General features: G+C 44.0%; 1 protein-coding gene and 1 pseudogene across 2 annotated transcripts in view; one reads left to right on the top strand and one right to left on the bottom strand.

The window, feature by feature from the left end:
- Window positions 1–13,019, top strand: part of DNAH6 (dynein axonemal heavy chain 6) — a 362,354-nt gene extending 349,335 nt beyond the window's left edge. For both annotated transcript variants that reach the window (XM_061634018.1, XM_061634008.1), the window contains 2 exons: window positions 10,930–11,152; window positions 12,448–13,019. In XM_061634018.1, coding sequence (XP_061490002.1) covers window positions 10,930–11,152; window positions 12,448–12,551 — 327 coding nt within the window. In that variant the 3' untranslated portion in view covers window positions 12,552–13,019. The remainder of the gene's footprint in view (window positions 1–10,929; window positions 11,153–12,447) is intronic.
- Window positions 13,020–16,136: 3,117 nt separating this feature from the next.
- LOC133381660 (neuronal acetylcholine receptor subunit alpha-7-like) overlaps window positions 16,137–23,105 on the bottom strand; it is a 141,333-nt pseudogene continuing 134,364 nt past the window's right edge.

Below are 23,105 nucleotides of genomic sequence, written 5' to 3'. Positions count from 1 at the left end.
AAACCTGGAGAACTGAATTTAAGATTGGAAAAATAATCTTACCATGTGGTAAGATTTTTATGCTGCCTCTATTGCATCTGCAGAGTGCTGTCCCAGGAGGCTGTTCCAAGTGGTCCAGAGCCTGGTCGGTCCAGTTCCCCCGGAACCAATGGAACATGCTAAGGCCTCCTGTGATGAGTTTGCAAAACACTTTACGGAGAAAATTGATCGTATTAAGAGTGCTATTCCATGCGCTGTGGACACAGTGAGCGAGCCAGAGGCGGCCAGTGGTGCTCCAGTGATGTGGGATCGGTTCCAGCTTTTTCCTTCTGATGAAGTGGACAATGTGCTTTCAACCTTAAAGCTAACCATTTGCTTACTCGACCCTTGCTCGTCGTGGCTCATTATGAGCTGCAAGGATAGACTGGGCGAGGGGATCAAGATGGTGGTAAATACGTCCCTGGAACAGGGAGTAATGTCATCAGCTCTCGAGGCAGTAATAAAACCAATTCTAAAGAAGCCCTCCTTGGATCCCCAGGATCTGAACAACTTTTGCCCAGACTCAAATCTGCCATTCCTGGGCAAGGCGGTTGAGCGAGTGGTGGCGAAGCAGTTGCAGGTGCATTTGGAGGAAGTGGATTATCTGGATCCATTTCACTCAGGCTTCAGGACTGGATATGGGACTGAAACGGCCTTGGTTGCCTTGGTGGATGATATGAGGAGGGCATTGGATAGGGGCGAATGCACCTTCCTCGTCATCCTGGATCTCTCAGCGGCTTTTGATACCGTTGACCACGGTATCCTTCTGGACTGCCTGAAGAGGTTAGGCATAGGGGGCACTGTATTGCAGTGGTAGTACCACAGAGTGGCATTGGGGGATGAGGTTTCAGATCCTTGGCCTCTCACTTGTGGGGTGCCACAGGGTTCCATCCTCTCCCTGATGCTGTTCAACATCTATATAAAGCCGCTGGGGGCTATCATCAGAGGATTTGGGCTGCAGTGTCACCAGTATGCAGATGACACGCAGCTCTATCTCTCATTCAAATCTTCACCAAGGTTGGCTGTAGAAACCCTATCCAAGTGCCTGGAGTCGGTGAGTGGCTGGATAGGAAGGAATAAGCTGAAGCTGAACCCTGACAAAACCGAGGTACTGTTTGTGGGAGACAAGGGAAGGCTGGGGGATGTTGACCTGGTGCTCAATGGGGTACAACTGCCCCTGAAAGACCAGGTCCGCAGCCTGGGGGTCATTCTTGACTCCCAACTGTCCATGGAAGCTCAGGTCTCAGCTGTAAGCCGGGCGGCGCTGTATCAACTCCATCTGATATGGAGGCTACGCCCCTACCTTCCCAATCATCTGCTCCCATATGTGGTACATGCCCTGGTCTCCTCTCGCCTAGACTACTGTAATACGCTCTACATGGGGTTACCCTTGAAAACGCTCCAGAAGCTGCAACTCGTACAGAATGCGGCGGCTCGCCTGATTAAAGGCAGCCGCCGGCGAGATCACATCACTCCGGTGCTAAAGGAGTTGCACTGGTTACCGGTTGTTTTCCGGGCCCAATTCAAGGTGTTGGTTCTGACCTTTAAAACCCTATACGGTTTCAGCCCACTCTATCTGAAGGAGCGCCTCCAGCATCAGCAGCAATGCCGCCCAACCAGATAAGCCTCAAAAGGCCTTCTCTCTATCCCACCAGTTAAAACAGCTAGACTGTTGAGGACTAGGGCGAGGGCTTTTTCAATTGTGGCCCCCACTTGGTGGAATTCCCTTCGAAATGATCTCCGCCATGCCCCCTCTATGATGAGCTTCCGCCGGGCCTTGAAAACCTGGCTCTTCAGGCAGGCTTTTGGGGTGGGCTAGGTTTTATTATTGTTGTTGAGATTTTTAATGTTTTAATGTATTTGTATGTTTTTATTTTCTACGTCTCCCCGAGTGGCTGGACAACCAGCCAGATGGACGACTAATAAATTTAATAAATAATAAATAATAATAATTGACTATTGTCTCCATTTTGTTAATGACTGTGCCAAGGTATTGATAATCCTTGACAAGCTCAATGTCCTCGTTATCTTTAAAGTTACATAAATCTTCTGTTGTCATTACTTGTCGGAAGGCAGAGCTGGGGTCCCAATCCCGGGGAGCTGGATCCCGGAGAGTTGGGAGAAGAGTATTCGGATGGATGGCAGAGGGAAGGGGGAGGAACTTCCCCCCTTTGGAGCGAAGACGAAACAGAGGAACTGCCAGTGATAAGGCTGCTTAGCAACGGGGAGCCTGAGCCCTCCCTGGACATTCTCACGCCTCCCCCTCTTTCAGGCTCAGAGCAAGAGGGGAAAGAGGGAGGGCTGCTCACAGCCGAAAAGCGGGGAGGCAGTTTACCATCAGCCCCTCCCCTATCCCCCATCCTGGAATCGGAAACTTCAGAAGAGGAGGGGGTGATGCTTCCCCCCTCACCGCGCACACGCAGACAGCTGAAAAGACAGGAGAGAAGGGGGGGAAGGCGGGCAGTACCTGAGGGGCAGTTAAGGAGGAGCGAAAGATTGCGCGCCCGTTTGGCCCCTTCTTAAAGAACAGGCGGGAAGAAGTCCCTTGCTCTGTCAACTTTCTCCCAATGCCGCAGGACCTGTATCCCTGTATTGCTTCATGAGAAAATGCAGTCTTTGTTTGGACATTACCCTAATAAAACACGAATTAACTACAGCCGTTGGTCTGGTTCCTGAGTCACATCCTGGGCCTGACAGCTTGACAGAGCCACCTAAATCACCCTCAACACTCTCTTCACTTGACTGGGACAAGATGTCAAAGGGAGCAGCGGGGGGGACGAACCCAACTTCTGAGACGGAAGAAGTGGAACTCTTGAGGACTAAGGTAGCTGATTTGCAGACGGATGTTCAAGCCCTGCTAGCAGCAGTCAAGGCGCTGAAGACAGATAATCAAACCTTGAAGGCCACGATAGACCAGATGCGAACAGCCCCTCCAGCTGCCGTAGTAAAGGTTCCAATTGGATTGCCCCCAAAATACGCGGGACAAAGTGATCAGTTGGCAACCTTCGTGGCTCAATGTGAGTTATATCTGGATGTCAGGCACACGGAATTTCCAGACGATGGGGCTAAAGTAGCTTTCGTGATTAGCCTCCTGGAGGGAGAAGCTGCAAAATGGGTGACTCCGTATCTCGTGAGAAAGGATACTGTCTTAGGAAGGTACAGAGGATTTATACAGGAGATGACCGAGATGTTTCAAGACCCGCAAAGGGCTGAAACAGTAGCACGGCAACTAGGCGCTCTGAAGCAAGCTAAAGGGACTGTTTCCGAGTACACTAACGCTTTTAAAATTCTGTCCCAGGAAACTGGTTACAATGAAGCCGCCCTGATGTTTATGTACCGGAGTGGATTAAATGCTGAAATCCTGGATGAGTTGGCCAGGACCTCCCCCCCGCTGACCTATCAGGGCTCATCCAGCTATGCCTACAGATAGATCACCGGATGGAAGGAAGGCGCCTGGAAAGGAAGCAGGAGGTCCCGAGATACTCAGCCTCGGCATCCCGCAACAAGACCCTTCCCACTGCAGGGATGGCAGGTAATGCAACTGAGGGACAGGGAGGGGCTAGGCCAAGACTGTCGGAAGAAGAAAAGGAAAGACGATGCCGGGAACGTTTATGCTTTTATTGTTCAAAGCCGGGCCATGTGGCCAGAGACTGTGGACTGAAAGGGGGGAAAGCCGAGCCGTCGGGAAACTAGAACACCCAGTCCACGTGCAGGCTGGTGGACTGGGGGCAGCGTTGTATAAAGGCCCCCCAACGATCCAACCTCCCTCAAAGGGGGTGTTGGTCTTGCCTATTCGGATTACAACTTCCAGAGGAGTGGTGTTTAATTCCACTGCCTTAATTGACAGTGGAGCCTCCACAAATTTTATTGATGCAAAGTTAGTCAAGCGTCATGGAATTTCCCGGTGGAAACTGGACGCTCCCCTAGCTGTGGAGACTATCGATGGGAGACCCCTGAAGTCAGGAGGGGTGACACAAGCCACGGAGGAAGTGAAACTTCAAATCCCTGGGCACAAAGAGTTCATTTCGCTATACGTGTCAGATCTCTCGAACTTTGAGGTGATTCTGGGAATGCCCTGGCTAGCAAAGCATGAACCCAAAATAAGTTGGAAGGAGGCGGTGGTGTGGTTCACCTCACAGTATTGCCAGGAGAACTGTCAACCTGAAGGAATCAAGAACACCCTAGCGGGGGCAGTGCAAGAGATCGAGCAAGTGACCCTGCCGCCAAAGTATGAAGAATTCAAAGATGTGTTTGATGAAAAAGAGGCAGAGACTTTACCCCCCCACACCGCCCTTACAACTGTGCGATTGACCTAGTGCCAGGAGCCAGCATCCCATCAGGGAGAATCTACTCTCTCACAGAGAATGAGAGGGAGGCCCTGAAGGAATTCCTGGATAAAAACCTGAGGCGAGGATTCATACGCCCCTCACAATCCCCTGCTGGAGCGCCTCTATTGTTTGTGAAAAAGAAGGGGGGAACTCAGACCCTATAACGACTATCGCGCATTGAACCAGATCACCATCCCCAACAGCTACCCGCTGCCCCTGATCTCAGAGTTGCTGGACCGAATGCGCTCTACAAAAATCTTCACGAAGTTGGATTTGAGAGGAGCGTACAATCTGATCAGAATGAAGGAGGGAGATGAATGGAAAACAGGATTCTTGACCACTTACGGACAGTATGAATACCTGGTCATGCCGTTCGGGCTTTGTGGAAGTCCAGGAATTTTTCAAAAATTCATGAACGACCTGTTTAGAGACTTGTTGGACACGTATGTAATCTGTTACTTAGATGATATCCTGGTGTTCTCAAAGAACCAGGAAGACCACGACCAGCATGTGAAGACGGTGTTGAAGAGACTGAGAGAAAATCACCTGTATGCTAAATTAGAGAAATGTGGATTTGACCTCAAGTCTCTAGACTTCCTTGGATATCGAATCTCAGCGGAAGGCGTGGAGATGGACCCAGGGAAAGTAAGCTGCATATTGGACTGGGGCCAACCTGTCACCAAAAAGGATGTACAACGGTTTTTGGGGTTTGCCAATTATTACAGAAAGTTCATTCCAGGGTTTTCCAAATTAACAGCTCCTCTGACTGACTGTTTAAGGGGGAAGAAGAAGTTTCAATGGACAGAGAACGCCACCGAGGCCTTTGAGGAGCTGAAGAGAAGGTTTGCTACTGAGCCCATTCTGCGCTTTGCTGATCCGAACCGCCCTTTCGTAGTGGAAGCAGATGCTTCAGATTTTGCCATCGGGGGGGTCCTGCTACAATTAGACCAAGAAGGGAAGGAGCTGCACCCCTGTGCGTACTTCTCTCGGAAGTTAAAGCCTGCAGAGAAGAACTACACAGTTTGGGAGAAGGAGCTGCTGGCCATCAAGGACTCTTTTGAAAACTGGAGACAATACCTAGAGGGGACCTCTCATCGAATTGAAGTGCGCTCCGACCACAAGAATCTTGAAAGCCTCCAAACCGCCAGAAAGCTGATCCAGAGACAGATAAGATGGTCCCAGTTCTTCACTAGGTTTAACTTCCAGATTACTTACCATGCCCAAGCCAAAAACCAGAGAGCGGATGCCTTATCCAGACAGCCACAATACAAAGAAAGTGAATCCGAGGACCAGCCTCAGTATGAAATCCCGCCAGAGAAATTAACGTTGGGAGTATGCCAGCCTTCATGGGAAGAGGAACTCAAAAAGGCACAAGAAGAAGATGCAGACATGCTAAAATATCAGCAGGAGACGGGACAAGGTCAAGACTCAGAAGTAACCTTTCACTGGAGAAATGGACTGTTATGGTTCAAAACCGCCAGATATGTGCCAGAAGGGGAATTAAGGCTCAGAATCCTATGCCAGTGTCATGATTCCATCACAGCGGGACACTTTGGGATTTACAAGACCATTCAGAACGTGGCCAAGGACTTCTGGTGGCCTAAAATGCGTCGGGATATTGAGAGTTATGTAAAGTCCTGCTCTGTCTGTCTGCGGACAAAAACACAAACAGGGACACCAGCAGGACTGTTACAACCGTTGCCTGTCCCACACGAACCCTGGAAGGACCTCTCCATGGATTTTATAACTGATCTACCCAAGTCCCAAGGAATGACAGCCATCTTAGTAGTGGTGGATCTACTTACCAAAATGGCACACTTTCTTCCTTGTGCAGGGGCCTTAGAGGCTAAAGAAACGGCCAAGTTATTCATAAAAGAAGTCTACCGGCTGCATGGATTGCCAAACAGCGTAGTCTCAGACCGAGGAACTCAGTTCACAGCCAAATTTTGGAGAGCAATGTGGAAACAGTTGCAGACGGAATTAAAACTCTCCTCCGCCCATCACCCCCAGACAGATGGGCAGACGGAACGCTTGAACGCCGTTTTGGAAAGATATTTACGAAGTTATGTGTCCTATCAACAGACTGACTGGGTATCATATTTGCATTTTGCAGAGTTCGCCTACAACAATTCTCTGCACTCCAGCACTCAACAAACCCCGTTCTTCGCTAATTATGGATTCCATCCTAAAGTCTTTCCAAGCAGCTCAGAAGGAATGCTGGTACCAGCAGCTGAGAACTTCCTTAAGGAATTGCAAGCGGCGCAACAGACACTGAAACAGCAGTTAAACGAAGCCAAAACAGAGTACAAGCGAGTTGCTGACCTGCACAGGAAGGAGGCCCCCCCCCTTCAACCGGGAGACCAGGTATGGCTGTCCACCCGCTTCCTCCAGATGCCGGGCAAATGTAGAAAATTACAAGACAAGAGGGTGGGTCCTTTCGAAATAGAAACTCAAATCAATCCCGTGGCATACCGACTGAAGCTGCCTGACACGTTTAAAATACATCCTGTGTTCCATCGATCCCTCTTAACGAAAGCCGCCTCTCCCAGTGAGTTACGGCCGGAGGAACCTCCCGGAGCTCCACTCCTGGTAAATGAGCAGCTTGAGTTTGAAGTTGAGGAGATCTTAGATTCCAGGATCAGACGCCACAAGCTGCAGTACTTGATTCACTGGAAAGGCTATGGGGTGGCTGACAGATCATGGGAAGATGCAGCTGATGTGCATGCTCCAGAATTGGTAAAACTTTTCGATCAACGTTTTCCCCACCGTCCCAAGCCAGACAAGGGGAGGGGGGCACAGCCTGTGAGGGGGGATGGTGTCGGAAGGCAGAGCTGGGGTCCCAATCCCGGGGAGCTGGATCCCGGAGAGTTGGGAGAAGAGTATTCGGATGGATGGCAGAGGGAAGGGGGAGGAACTTCCCCCCTTTGGAGCGAAGATGAAACAGAGGAACTGCCAGTGATAAGGTCGCTTAGCAACGGGGAGCCTGAGCCCTCCCTGGACATTCTCACGCCTCCCCCTCTTTCAGGCTCAGAGCAAGAGGAGAAAGAGGGAGGGCTGCTCACAGCCGAAAAGCGGGGAGACAGTTTACCATCAGCCCCTCCCCTATCCCCCATCCTGGAATCGGAAACTTCAGAAGAGGAGGGGGTGATGCTTCCCCCCTCACTGCGCACACGCAGACAGCTGAAAAGACAGGAGAGAAGGGGGGGAAGGCGGGCAGTACCTGAGGGGCAGTTAAGGAGGAGCGAAAGATTGCGCGCCCGTTTGGCCCCTTCTTAAAGAACAGGCGGGAAGAAGTCCCTTGCTCTGTCAACTTTCTCCCAATGCCGCAGGACCTGTATCCCTGTATTGCTTCATGAGAAAATGCAGTCTTTGTTTGGACATTACCCTAATAAAACACGAATTAACTACAGCCGTTGGTCTGGTTCCTGAGTCACATCCTGGGCCTGACATTACTTCAGCTGTAGTCCTGCTTTTGTGCTTTCCTCTTCAACTTTCATCAGTATTCGTTTCAAATCATTCCTGGTTTCTGCTAGTAGTATGATACCATCTGCATATCTTAAATTATTGATATTTCTCCCTCCAATTTTCACATCTTCATCTTGGTCCAATCCCGCTTTCTGTATGATATGTTCTGCATATAGATTAAACAAGTAGGGTGATAAAATACACCCTTGTCTCACACCCTTTTCTTTTGGGAACCAATCAGTTTCTCCATATTCTGTCCTTACAGTAGCCTCTTGTGCAGAATATAGGTTGCGCATCAGGACAATCAGATGCTGTGGCACCCCCATTTCTTTTAAAGCATTCCATAGTTTTTCATGATTTACAGAATCAAAGGCTTTGCTGTGATCTATAAAGCACAGGGTGATTTTCTTCTAAAATTCCTTGGTCCGTTCCATTATCCAACGTATGTTTGCGATATGATCTCTGGTGCCTCATCCCTTTCTAAATCCAGCTTGGACGTCTGGCATTTCTCATTCCATATATGGTAAGAGCCTTTGTTGTAGAATCTTGAGCATTATTTTACTTGCATGGGATATTAAGACAGTAGTTCAATAATTACTGCATTCCCTGGGATCCCCTTTCTTTAGAATTGGGATGTATATTGAACGTTTCCAGTCTGTGGGCCATTGTTTAGTTTTCCATATTTCTTGACAGATTTTTGTCAAAATTTGGACTCTCAGTAGCTTGTAGCAACTCTATTGGTATGCCATCTGTTCCTGGTGATTTGTTTCTTCCAAGTATTTTAACAGCAGCTTTCACCTCACATTCTAAAATTTCTGGTTCTTTATCATACGCTTCCTCCGTGAATAAATCTGTCATCTTCGCATCTCTTTTATAGAGTTCTTCAGTGTATTGCTTCCATCTTCCTTTTATTTTATCTTGGTCAGTCAGTGTGTTTCCCTGTTGATTATTCAACATCCCTATCCTTGGTTTAAATTTGCCTTTCATTTCTCTGATCTTTTGGAATAGGGCTCTTGTTCTTCCCTTTTTGCTGTCCTCTTCTATTTCTATACAATAACTGTTATAATAGTTCTCTTTGTCCCTACGTACTAGTCGCTGTATTGTTGCTTTTAGCGTTCTAACCGTGTTTCTATCTCCTTTTGCTTTTGCTTTCCTTCTCTCTTTAAATATTTTAAGGGTTTCTTCAGTCATCCATTGAGGTCTTTCTCTCTTTTTAACTAGAGGTATTGTCTTTTTGCATTCTTCCCTGATAATGTCTCTGACTTTGCTCCATAGTTCTTCTGGTTCTCTGTCAGCTAAGTTTAAAGCCTCAAACCTGTTCCTTATTTGATCTTTATATTCTTCTGGGATGTTATTTAAATTGTATTTTGGCATTATGATTGATTTGTTCTTCTTCTTTAGCTTTACTCTGTTTTTCAATATTACCAGTTCATGATCTGTACCACAGTCTGCTCCTGGTCTTGTTTTCGCAGAAAGTATGGAACTTCTCCATCTTCTGCTACCAATTATATAATCAATTTGATTCCTATATTGACCATTTGGTGATGTCCATGTATACAGTCGTCTTTTTGGTTGTTCAAAAACTGTGTTTGTGAGAAACAAATTATTGGCTTCACAGAATTCAATAAGTCTTCACAGAATTCAATAAGCCTTTCTCCTGCTTCATTTCTGTCTGCTAAGCCCCATTTCCCCACAATTGCTAGTTCTTCTCTGTTCCCTACTTTTGCATTCCAGTCCCCCATGATTATCAGAACATCTTGTTTTGGTGTGTGATCAGTGTCTTCCTATACTTCTGCATAAAATCTCTCCAATTCCTCTTTTTCTGCATTTGTCGTTGGAGCGTAGACTTAGATGATGGTTATGTTGATAGGTTTTCCATTAAATCTCATAACTCACTCAGACCTTGCATTATAGCTCTTAATTGTTTTTGCTATATCACTTCTCACTACTAAATCAACCCCATTTCCTCATAATTTCTCATTTCCTGCATAAAATATTTTGTAGTTGCCTGAATGAAAATGTCCCATTCCCATCCATTTTAATTCACTCACACCAAGTATTGTAATGTTGATGCGTACCATTTCTTGCATGACAATTTCTAACTTTCCCTGGTTCATGCTTCTCACATTCCATGTTCCTTTTGTGTGCATCGTACAACTCCGGGCTGTCCTTTCGCATCTGTGCACATCAGCCTCTGGGCTTCCCTTCGGCTTTAATCCAGCTGCGTCATTAGTCACAGTGCTACTTGTCCTTGTCCTTTGTTCTTGCCCAGTAGCTCGGTGAGTGCCATCTGACCTGAGGTCTCATGTTCCAGCACTATCTCGTGTTGCATTTTGGATACTCTGTTCATAGGGTTTTCATGGTAAGAGGCATTCAGAGATGGTTTACCATTGCCTTCCTCTGAGTTTGGATGCATCTTAGTCTGGTGTCTCAGCTTTGACCATTTCACCTTGGGTGACCCTGCTAGGAGTCTAGGCTCTTGGTCCAGACTTCTGTCAACATTGCTTTCAGCTTCTTCAACACTTTCAAACTACCTCACCACATTAAGGTGTGCATCCTATTCTTATTTAGTTGTTTATTATTAAATGTATATCCCACCCTCCTCCCCAAAGGAGCCCATTTTTTGCCATTTATCACCAGAGAGATGAGTGAGAGGCCCTTCTTGTGGTCCCATCAGTAGGAATAGTATGAAGAATGGTAACCTGAGATAGGACATTCTCAGGGGCATCCCTCCAGCTGTTGAACTTTCTCCTAAGGGAAATCAGGTAGTCCCCCTCTTTACCTGCCTTCAGGAAACATGTAAAGACTTAATTTATTTATCCATGCTTCTGACCAATAGTTTTAACTGCTGGTTTTAACTGCTTCCTGTAATATACTATAACAATGCTTTTAATTGTTTGAGATAATTTTATTGTTGTGAGCCACACTGGGCTCCCCTTGGAGAGGAAGAACGGGTCATAATTTTGAAACAATAAATAAATAAGAGTACATGTTCATACAAACAGGGATCATATTATTGCCAAGAGGTGAATAGCTAGATCAGCTTTCATTATTCACTTGATTATTGTTGACTGTTAAGACTTGAGTAATTTTTCTCATCCCTTAATACTTCTTTCAGCTGCCGTCTCCTGAAGACGGCGTGTTGGTCCATGGGATGTTTATGGATGCCAGTCGCTGGGATGATGAAGATATGGTTATAGAAGATGCCTTACCTAGGCAAATGAACCCAGTGTTGCCGGTAGTGCATTTTGAGCCACATCAGAATTATGAACCAAACCCATCCTTGTATCATGCACCACTCTATAAAACCGGAGCAAGAGCAGGAACACTGTCCACCACAGGTAACAGTTTCTTTAACAAATTTAATAGGGAAGATATAATTTTCATCAATTGTATACATAACATGAAAAATCTGTATGAGTGTACAGTCCATATGTGAACTAATCTGCATTATTACAAGAAGCCCATGCCTCCAAGAAATTTAAAGTCTTAGGGTGAGCTTCTCAGCTTGATTAAGAATGGGGCTGGCAGTTATGGGCAAAAGGAGAGAACATTTGGAAAAATATTTTTCTTCAGAAGTTCTAAATTTGCTCATAATAGACGCCCAAACTTTAGTATGCTCCCGAACCTCATTCCTCATGAACCCCAAACTCTTGTATCCAGTGGTTGCTGCAACAGTGGCTGCTCAAGTCATGAGAGAGAGAGACAGCAAGAGACCTCTCCCACTGCCATTGTGCTCCCCTTCTCCTTCCTTCTCCTTTATGACTGCTGTGGCCATGGTGGTAGTGACATTAGGGTACATTTCTCACTCTGTGTGTCCAAAAAAAAGAAAAAGGAATCCCTCACTCCCACTCAGGTCTCCTTCTACCTTCTGCCGCTTCCCCACCTGACAGTGGTGTGCTCTGGTAGCAAACTGCAAACAGGAAAGAAGGTAGGTTTCTCCCCTTCCTCTTTTCACTGCCTAGTAGTCCCTGGGCTACATAGTTTTCTCAAGGGCTAGTGTAACATCAGAAGTCCCTCCCTTTCCTGCTATGGATTGCCTCCGTAATTTTCCTTTGATAATATTCTGTATTATCAAAAAGTATATTTTCAAAGTGAGTTTAGAACTTACAGTGTTTTCTGAGCTTATCTGATGCGAGCCTGAAGGAAGTCACCCATCTCCAGTTTTAAAAAATACTTTCAGCTGGGTATATGCCTGATTTTCTAACTTGGAATAGCAACCAAATTGCTTTGGGGGGGGGGTTCATGCAGCATGGGATTGCTTTGTAAATTGCAGGCCTATTTCTTTAGTTTCATGGTAATCAATAACAGTATCAGAGGGCAAGGGGTTAAGAGAGAACATGTTTTGCACATGCAAGAAGCTCACATGTATATATTGAGCTCCCACTGCCAAATAGGAGGAAAGATCTGCAGCATATAGGTCTCTTTCCTTTCTTGAAAAGTTAGCTAATACCAGGACAATGGGCAGATCAGGTCTGTGGAAAAATGTTAACATTCTACAGTAGATCAATCTTAATGGAATAACTGAGTTAACTCTACTTATATTTTATTTATTCTACATATTTTAATGGTTATAGCTTGAGAGACTTTGAAATTTGACATATGGTAACAAATTTCTTGTTACTTTTTGAATTAGGTCATTCAACCAATTTTGTGGTTACCGTCCTACTGCCTTCAAAAAGGCCAAGTGACTATTGGATATCCAAAGGGTCTGCATTGCTTTGTCAGCTGAATGAATAATTGGGACATGGCTGATGTCCACCAACAAGATGTCTACATTGTGCTCACACTGTATGCCAGGTGCAGAGTTGTAACATGACATCAGTGTCATGCTTGTGGTATTCATATGCTGTATAATCAGACTGGCAGAAGGCCATTCCTTTCAGTTGATTTTTTAAACTTGCTTTAGACTTTATAAACAAGTTGGATGAAATGTTCCTTTCCAGCTGCTCTCTTTTCCTTGTCATTTATTCACTTACTATGTTTAATGCCTCAGTCATACATTTTTAAAGAAAATCTACCCCTGTAGTATGTGCATGTTTCAAATGAGGAAACATGTTTTGCATCAAAATGAAAACATTGTGAATCCTGTGCTATAAGCTTTTATATCTCACTTTCCCTGTGAATGCAAATTGATTAAAATGGAAAAGGTTCTCAGAAAAAATATTGGCAGTCAGCATTTGAATGACTGATTGTTTTGTCTGTAAAAAGGAAGCAATAAATGTTTCTCACACATACAAGAATAGCTTTTGGGTTTTTTATCTAATAAATACTTGTCCCTGTTTTCAAGATAACTTGGCAGCTTGCAAAAAAGTTTATTTATTTATTATTATTTGATTTATATCCCGTCCTTCCTCCCAGCAGGAGGCTAGTTGGAAAAGTTGGAAAATGTTAACATTCTACAGTAGGTCAAATAACAACAACCTCCTTTACTGCACACACTGGCCACTTACACATCATACATATATTCCATTATTATTTCACTTTAAACAGTCATGGCTTCCCCCAAAGAATCCTGGGAAGTGTAGTTTGTGAAGGGTGCTGAAAGTTGTTAGGAGATCCCTATTCCTCTCATAGAACTACAATTACCAGAGGTCTCTAGCAGAAGGGTCTGCCTGTTAAACCACTCAGGGAACTGTAGCTCTATATGACAGGAGTAAGGCTCTCCTAGCAGCTCCCAGCACCTTTCACAGGACTTCCACAGCCTGTTGTTTGGGTTGGGGCTTTGGGCACTCCTCATTAGTGAAGCCAGGCAGGGCTCGACAGAGGAACACGTTTGCACCATTGACCCCCACCCCTTGAGTATGGCAGATCAGGGGTTTGGTTGTTCTGCCCCTCAGTAGCAATAGCTTCCAGCAGAAAGCTCCCATATTCACTGTAGCTGCCCAATTTCCCTACTTTTTAAAGTTTGATAGAAACATCCGTTGGCTATAGGCATATTGTTAACTGCAAGGGATTTTTGCCCATTAGTGAATTTCTCTGCTTTTTTAAAAAAAATATTTATATATATATATATATATATATCCCACCCTTCCTCCCAGTAGGAACAAAAACACTCTAAAGCATCATAAAAACAGACTTTAAAATATATTAAAACAAAACAGCTTTAAAAACATGTTAAAACAAAACAGCTTTAAAAACATCTTTTTAAAAAAAGCTTTAAAAACATCTTAAAAAGATGTTCCAACACAGACGTACACTGGGATAAGATTTCCACTTAAAAGGCTTGTTGAAAGAGGAAGATCTTCAGTAGGTGCCAAAAAGATAACACAGATGGTGTCTGTCTAATATTTAAGGGGAGAGAATTCCAAAGGGTAGGTGCCACAGTACTAAAGGTCAACTTCCTATGTTGTGCAAAATGGACCTCTTGATAAGATGATATCTGCAGGAGGCCCTCACCTGCAGAGCATAGTGATGACTGGGTATATAAGGGGTAAGATGATCTTTCAGGTATCCTGGTCTCAAGCTGTACACGGCTTTGCACACAGAGCTCTGTAGTCCAGTAGGTAAGAAATGGGATCCTGTGCAAGTTTGCTGAGAATGGATTAATCATTTGCATGCTTACTGAGTTCAATGGGATTTACTCCTGTGCAATCATGCTTAGGAAAGGTGGAACTGGCCATACGGGAGAAGGGAGGAGGAAGGGAGAAGGAGGGGAGGGCAGGTTTGACTATTTGTACGCTAATTGAGTTCAATGGGATTGACTCCCAGGCAATCATGCTCAGGATAGGTGAATCTCATGCGGGAGAGGGGGAGGGAGGGCAAGGGGGAGGGAGGGCGGGCAAGGGCAGGTTTGATCATCTGCATGCTTATTGAGTTCAGTGGTATTTACATCTGTGCAATCATGCTTGGAATAAGTGAAGATGACCTGGGGGAGGGGAAAGGGGGAGGAGGGGAGGAAGAGTAGTGAGAAAGGGGGAGGAGGAGGGGAGGAGATTGGGTGGGTACTCAGTGGGTAGATGGAAAGCCCCTTTCCTTTCCAAAAGGAAAACATTGTTAACAGTATCATTGTTTTTCAGGGTTACCCCCAGTTTTTTATTCTACAGCAGACGTGTCTCCCACTCAAATATAAACCAAAGCTGTCCCTGACCATATCCACACCAGACATCTATTACACTTTAAACAGTCATGGCTTCCCCCAAAGAATCCTGGGAAGTGTAGTATGTGAAGGATGCTGACAGTTATTTAGAAGACCGTTATTCCCCTCACAGAGCTACGATCACCAGAGGAGGGGCTATTAAACCACTCTGACCATTGGAGCTCTGGATTCTTTGGGGGAAGCCATGACTGTTTAAAGTGGAATAAATGTCTGATGTGGGTGCGTCCCCCTGATTAGCCAGCCAAACAGCTGTTAGTCTAGCTTTTAGAACACTGACTGTTGGTTCTTACTGAGTATGCTTGAGCTATCATAGACTCCAACGTTAATTTTCTTAAATTAATTAAAAATCAGCCATTCGTTTTTTTAAAAACTTTTAAACAGCAGAAGATGAAAGTCAGAGTATGGGGCAAGATCAGTAATAGGATTACAGGTACTCTGTGAACATGGCTGATTTTTAATTAATTTCAACAAATTATGAGACCACTATAGAAAAGAGTCCAACAGGGGTCCGGATTACTTTACTCTTGTTTTAGATCTTGAACTCTGGATTGTCTCTGAGTGTTTTCTGTATCACCATGAAAATTTAGAGAGTTGCTAAGCAAGCATTTCTGAGTTCAGGACTATACGACTCATAAGATTTTGTTTTGAAATGAGCTTATGGGAAACACGGAATGGCATGGGAGGTATTTTCAATTTAATATTACAGAATGCTAATCATGTGAGAACAGAAGTGGAATGCGCATCCAATTCTAAGCAATATGGTATGCAGATAGACAAACAATTGCCCATCTGAATATGTATCTGATTTATATCCAACATTCTTAATCCAGCGATACATGTGATGCTTTCTAAAGTTTTAGACCAATGCAATTTAGGGAAATGTGATGTATATACAACTATATTTGAAGACAAGAGTAGTGGTGTGCATCCACAGCACTCAAGCTAGGAGACAATTTACTATTCCTATAACGGAAAAATTGAATATGTTAGAAACTGAAAACATTTTGAACTTATTCCAGAGCAGAGGGGGTAGCAGTGGCATTGCAATGATAATCATAAGGTGAAGAAATAGTTCAGACCATCGTAGTGATAATAAAAGCTAAAACTCGCCATTTATTTGGCAAACAGCAACTAACAATATCATTCAAGGCAAAGGTGATACATTACCTTAGACAAAATTTGTGTTAAGCAAAGGTGCAAAACAAAAATACTGAAAATGACACATTTAGCAAAGAACATGTTTAAGGAAGGATTTACAAATGCAGCAAAATGTTCAGTAGTGTTTTCCTAGTAGCACTTATACTTTACTATTTACTTGGTAATGCATATGCCGTATATCTGGTTTCTTGCCTAATGTTTATTAGAGATCATGACCACAAGTACAGGGAGAAGACACTGCTTCAGAAACTAGTTACAGAGCCAGGTACTTAAATCCTATACCTATAATCTCTAATATCAGTGAGACAATTGGATGCTGGAATTCATTTCAATGTCTTTCCTCTGTTAAAATCAGCACAGAAAGTACACATTCCCATTTTAAAATATCATTATTTAACAAAATTAATGGCATCAATTCATAATCTCCATTTACGTTCGGAAGTTTGTCTGTTCATTTCTGGGGTCCTTATGTAAAATCTTTTGTAACAGCTTCAATAAAATTTGGAGCAGACATTAGTATTGTGAGCGTGCAGATGATGGCAAAGAGAGAAAATGCCACAAGACACAATCTGTCTATGACGGCAGCAGCAAACTTCCATTCACTACAGATTTCTTCCCCTTCATCCTGTTTTCGGAAACGGGCTGCAATGAACTGAACTTCTTCCAGAATTTTAACAATCACCGGGACAGTGTCCATTAAAACTTTCCTTTGAGTAAGCTCGGCATCTTCAGGTGCACAGCCAGGGCCCTTTCCATCCTTATCATTCATATCACTGTTCTGTGGGCAGCAAGGGCTTTCCATGGCATGGTAGCTGTAGATCACATTGCCGTTACTAGATTGGTGTCCTGGTAAGATATTCATTTCTACATTGCTAACACTTGACTGGTGCCTACAGTGGCTGTATTTGCAAGAGAGGGGTCTTACGCTTTCTCCAGGTTTTTTCATTCTCAAAAACCAAGCACACCAGTTCAGCAAAATTACACGGACCTGAAAAATACAGAAACCATCAACACATTTCACAGAGATTTTGAATGACTTAACTTTACAACAAACAAATTGAAGCAGGAATCATCAGGGAAAATGTGTTTCACAAAGGGATCTTGCCATTCTATAAAATTCTGTCTGAAGTATCATAGAACATAACCACCTAGACAGCGATACCAGACAAAATAATTTTTTCCACTAGCCTTTTACATTTCAGCCCACTGATCTAAAAACAGATGCCTCACAGATACGTTGTGAGACCTCCTTTTATAGTTGTAGCAGAAGCATACTCACAAGAAATTAAGACTAATCAGGAATGTAACTACTAGAAAGTGAAAGAATTTAAACAGGACTGAAGTTGATTAGACTTGAAGTTAAAACTAAATAAACGTGCTGCATCTCAAATTTCTTATATATCCTTTGTACTGCTCCACAGCCCTCAAACTTGGTGGTGGTTGTTGTTACATGCCTTCAAGTCCATTACGACGTATGGCGACCCTATGAATCAGTAACCTCCAAAAGCATCTGTCGTGAACCACCCTGTTCAGATCTTGTAAGTTCAGCTCTGTGGCTTCCTTTATGGAATCAATCCATCTCTTGCTTGGCCTTCCTCTTTTTCTGCCCCCTTCTGTTTTTCCCAGCATTATTGTCTTTTCTAGTGAATCAGGTGTTCTCATGATGTGTCCAAAGTATGATAACCTCAGTTTCATCATTTTAGCTTCTAGTGACTGTTCTGGTTCAATTTGTTCTAACACCCAATTATTTGTCTTTTTCGCAGTCCGTGGTATGCGCAAAGCTCTCCTCCAACACCACATTTCAAATGAGTTGATTTTTCTCTTACCAATTTTTTCACTGTCCAACTTTCACATCCATACATAGAGATCAGGAATACCATGGTCTGAATGAGCCTGAGTTTGGTGTTCAGTGATACATCTTTGCAGGTGAGCACCTTTTCTAGTTCTCTCATAGCTGCCCTCCCCAGTGAATATAAATAAACTGCCATAGGTAATTTAACACGAGAGGGCTGTGAAATGAACTGATATCAATCTAAATCCTTTAAGGTGTTAGTGTGGAGGAATGTGCCAGTTTATAAGAAGAGCATCTAGGAAAATCACATGAAGGTGATAATTGTCTGGATTCTTTGGTAACTTTTATGATACAGTTTACACAATCTCTAGTGAGTATTTTGTTTGCTGAATCTCATGCTTTGTTGAGAGCTAATTGACTCAAATGAGTCCAATCCCAAGGGAAATTAGACACATCAACGAGCAAGAGGAATATAACGCTTGCAAAACAGTTTCCTAACACAACTAGACAAAGGCATCTCACCCGTAAAGACCTAGCCTTAAATGTTAATTGCTTAGCTCAAATCAATAATCATTTTAACACTGAATAAATGTAAGAAATGAACTAAAGGCTGTAATGTGCCCCCATGTAATATTAGCTTGTAGCTGGCTCTACTTTGCAAGCTGCCCTTGGGAATGGATGACTAGAAAAGACCCATTTTGCCCAGATTGCTCCACCTGCCAGTAGGATTCTAAGCCTATGTTAATAAGTAGATAGAAACCTGCTTGGCAAGTAGGAGTTTCATGAGAAAGCAGGCTGCTAAGGAAAGGACTAAGCTGTTGTCCCACTGCTTCTATGCTACAAGGGAACCTTTCTGAAGGCACTTTGCAATAAGAAGCAGCCATCAGGCTAACATTGTATGCAGCTAGTAGCATCTAGTACCCATTCTTAGAAACCATTTGGGAAGAACTTCAGCTGCTGTTCTGTTGTAGCCAGCCTAGACATTCTAATTTCCTTTACCACCATTCATCCTAACTGTTGGGCAGAGAAATACCTAAAAACATGGGGCAACATTCAGACCAGAACAGGAGCAATAATTGGCTGATATCCAAATCACTGCACACAAACATCCTTCAGGTTGTCCACCCTTGCATATGTAGCGTAAATCTGCAATCAACCAGCAATTGAGTCTGTGGGGAGAGTTCCTCCCATTTGCACACAGTCAATCCCTGGTTCCAAATTATGAGGCTTCATTAAGATCAGGGATGGAGCTATAAGGGAAGAGATGTGAGGGAGAAAGGTGCAAAATTGTTACTATCTAAATTAAACTAGACAGCATCCACGTTCAGGTATTTGCCTGAACACATGAAAAGCTAAACTCGGGACAGGGGCATACACAGAACTCCTATCCCAAAGGTTCCTGGGTGTGTCAGCTGCTGTTCAGACCTTTGTGCAATTAGCATGAATGTCTGAAGGGTTTTTTAAAAGCATGTTTGAATGAATGTGGTTAGAAACTCTCCCTCGCAATCGTAAATCCTGATAGATCTGGATCACCCTCATGGGGAGGTTTCTAAGTGCTAATTGTACAAAGAGGTAAAGAACAGCTGACACCATGGGAGTGTTGGGGTGGTGCTTGTGGATTCACCCTGCCCCCATCTCTGGTTTAACCTTAGTACTGTATAATATTAGTATTCTTAAACTTGCTTGCAGGGAGCAAGGATATCCTATGATGTTTAAAAGATTAATTAACCCCAAAGCAACTTGTCTATGGAATAATTTTCACTTTGAACCCTGTGGAACCAGGGCCGTGGGTTGACAGGGGAGTTGGATTCTCCAATTTGGTATGACCAGATTTCATTTAGAGGTGATAGGCAATTGATATATTTCAACAATCCAGGAAGGTGGAAGTAAAGATGAGAGTTGGGAGATTATTTCCAATCTGCTCATGGTAGACAGAACCACAAAATGGGGGTGGGCGAGAGTGAATACTTTCCTGTGTACGTGAAGGGTGCTGGAAACATTACAGAGAGATTGCTAGGAAAAGGAGAAGCTAAGCCATTATGAGAGAGGGGTATACTGGATTTTAAAAAAGAGATGGGTGCTTAGGCTTTTCTATACACCATTAATAAATGAAGGTAGCCCAGAAACTTGGAACTTTCAAAAATGTGGCTCAAAGAATGGTTCTTTGAGAGCTCAGATTAATAAAAAAAAAGCTCTAACCTGATGCTCAGTGATAACAGTATGGCCTTTCTTAAAGGCTCTATTGGTATTCATATGAACGAATCAACTGAAGTAATGTAGCCCACTGAAATCTTTTTTTCTGATCTTTATCAAAAGTGCTCTCAGGCTTAAATTTTCTTTATTTCTACACTTCACTGTGGAATAGGAAACAGCAATTCAAATAAGTGAATCACGGTTGGAGACTGCAGCTAAATTACTGAATATATTTCCCTAACCCTAGCACGTATATAACAATGAAATGACCTTAGTGCACATAAAGAACCCACAAAGTTCTTTTAAAAAGCAGTGTTATGGAATAAGAGGAGTTTTTATCATGGAGAAGACAACCCACAAATAAAAAAACAAGGAGTTTCTATCGTGGAGAAGACCAATCCAAATTGTGTTTGTATTTTTACCAGTTTGTAAGGCAGTGCATTCACTATAGCTGCCCAATTTCCCTGCGTTTTAAGTTTGATAAAAATATCTGTTGACTGTAGGTACATTCTTAAGCAGCAAGAGCGTTTTTTTGCCTATTAGTGAATTTCTCTGCTTTTTATTCCAGGAGGTAAAAAATGGGATCCTGTCCAAGTTTGCTGAGAATGGATTCTCATGCTTATTGAGTTCAGTGGGATTTACTCCCCTGCAATCATGCTTAGGATAGGTGAAACTGACCATGGGAGAGGAGTAGAAGGGGGGGATGGCTGGAGTGGGGAAGGGAGAGGTGAGGGTGAGGGGAGGTCAGGTTTGATCATTTGCATGCTTATTAGGTTCAATGGGATTTACTCCCATGCAAAAAAGGATAGGTGAAACTGACCATGGGGGAGGGAGGGCTGGAGTGGGGAGAGGAGATGAGGAGGAGGAGGGGAGGGAGGAAGAGGGGAGAGGGGGAAGGGGAGGGAGAGGTATGGAGTGGGACAGGGGGTGGGAGGGGGAGGGAATGGAGAGGGGAGGGACAGGAGGGAGGAAATAGGAGGGGGAGGAGGGGAGGGCAGAGTTGATCATTTGCATGCTTGTTGAGTTCAGTGGGATTTACTCCTGTGCAATCATGATTAGGATAGGTGAAACTGACCTGAGGGAGGGGGAAGGGAGGAGGGTGGATTGGAGAGGGGGAAGGGGAAGGAAGGGAGGAGAAGGGGAGGAAGGTTAAGTGTAGGGAGGAAGGGGAGAGGGGGAGGGGGAGGGAAGAGAGGAGATTGGGTGAGTGGGCACTGGGCAGAGGGAAAGCCCCTTTCCTTTCCAAAAGGATAACATGGTTAACAGTCACTATTTTTCAGGGTTTCCTTATTCTACAGTACACACATGTAGTCTCCCACCCAAATTTAAATCAAAGCTGTCCCTGGCCATATCCATACCAGACATTTATGCCACTCTAAACAGTCATGGGTTCCCCCAAAGAATCCTGGGAAGTATAGTTTGTGAAGGGTGCTGAAAGTTGTTAGGAGGTCCCTATTCCCCTCACAGAGCTACAGTCACCAGCATTCTCTGGGAAGAGGGGCTGACCATAAACTACTCTGGCCACTGGAGCTCTGACGGGAATAGGAGTCTTCTAACAACTTTCAGCACCCTTCACAAACTACACTTCCCAGGATTCTTTGGGGGAACCCATGACTGTTTAAAGTAGGTTTGGCCCCCGATTAGTCAAGCCAAACATTCTAGCTTTTAGAACACTGACAGTTGGTCCTTACTGAGCACCCCTGAACTATCATAGACTCCAGTGTTTCAGCAAATTATGAGACCACTGACAGAAAAAAGTCCAACAGGCATCTGGATTATTTTACTTGTTTTAGATTTTGAACTCTGGATTCTCTGAGTGTTTTGTGTATTGCCATGAAAATTTTCAGGATTATTATGCAAGCATTTCTGAGTTCAGGACTAGTTTCATAAGATTTTGTTTTGAAATGAGCTTATGGAAACCAACAGAATAGCATGAGGGGTATTTTCAATTCAATATGGTGGAATGTGAAAAATCCATGCTGGCTGTATGATAAAAGCTTAATCCAGCACAAAGTTGAGTTCCATTGATTTTAACTGGATAGACATAACACATGCTTTAAATCAGTGGTTCTTAACCTGGGGTGCATGCACCCCCAGGGGTGCGAGACAATTTTTCTAGGGGTGCGAGGTGTTGTTCAAGAGATTTTAAAAATTCATTTATCTTAGCTGAGTTAGGCTAAAACACACATAAAAAAATAAAATAAAAAAATGAACTGTATTTTTTCAGGGGGTGCGAGAAAATATTTTGGAAATCCAAGGGGTGCTGGCAGTCAGGGCCGGTTCTAAAGGGTGGCCAGGTGGGGCACTGGCCTGAGGGTCCCAGAGCTACAGGAGCCCCTGAGGGGCCCCTGTGGGGCCCTCTGCTCCCCTTCAACAATCCACGATCCGCAGCACCATTTGCCTACCCACCATTCCCTTGCCTCACCTACCTGTCTCCTGTCTTTTACCATTTCCCTTAATGAAGATGGCAGCCGCAGTTTCCCTAAGGTAGCATGCACATATGCCATCATCAAAGATGGCGGTGGAGGCTTCATCACCTTAGGGAAACCGTGGCTGCCATCTTCATTAAGGGCAATGGTAAAAGACAGAAAACAGGTAGGTGGGGGCGTGGGGGCCCATGTGCAAGCTGTGCATGTTCGCACTCACGTGCACATGCCGGGGCCCAGAGAAAGCTGATGTCCAAGGGCCCCAGCATGCCTGGAGCTGGCCCTGCTGGCAGTGGAAAAGTTAAGTACCACTGCTTTAGATGAGTCTTCTACTGAAATTAAAGACATTAGTTATGCACACATAAAATTAACTTGCTCTGTACTGCAATATATGAATGAGCACTGAAATGTATTTGAAAAGGATTTCCACAGGAACTCTCAATATTTAAATTAAGAAAAAAGTCAAAATGTAAATGTATGCTTCACACCAGCATGCATCCAACTGAGAGGGTCGGTTTGTAAAATGAGTTGAGTCTGCACAAACTTAAAGCCTGATTTGCTTCTTGAAGTAATTTTCAGTGGATTCCAGTTAGATACACTACTGGGGATTTCTGACATGAAATAAT

Source organism: Rhineura floridana, chromosome 1, assembly GCF_030035675.1.
Source record: "Rhineura floridana isolate rRhiFlo1 chromosome 1, rRhiFlo1.hap2, whole genome shotgun sequence".
NCBI lineage: Eukaryota > Metazoa > Chordata > Lepidosauria > Squamata > Rhineuridae > Rhineura > Rhineura floridana.
Note: the sequence above shows the minus strand (reverse complement) of the source record. Positions and strands in the feature narration are given on the sequence as shown.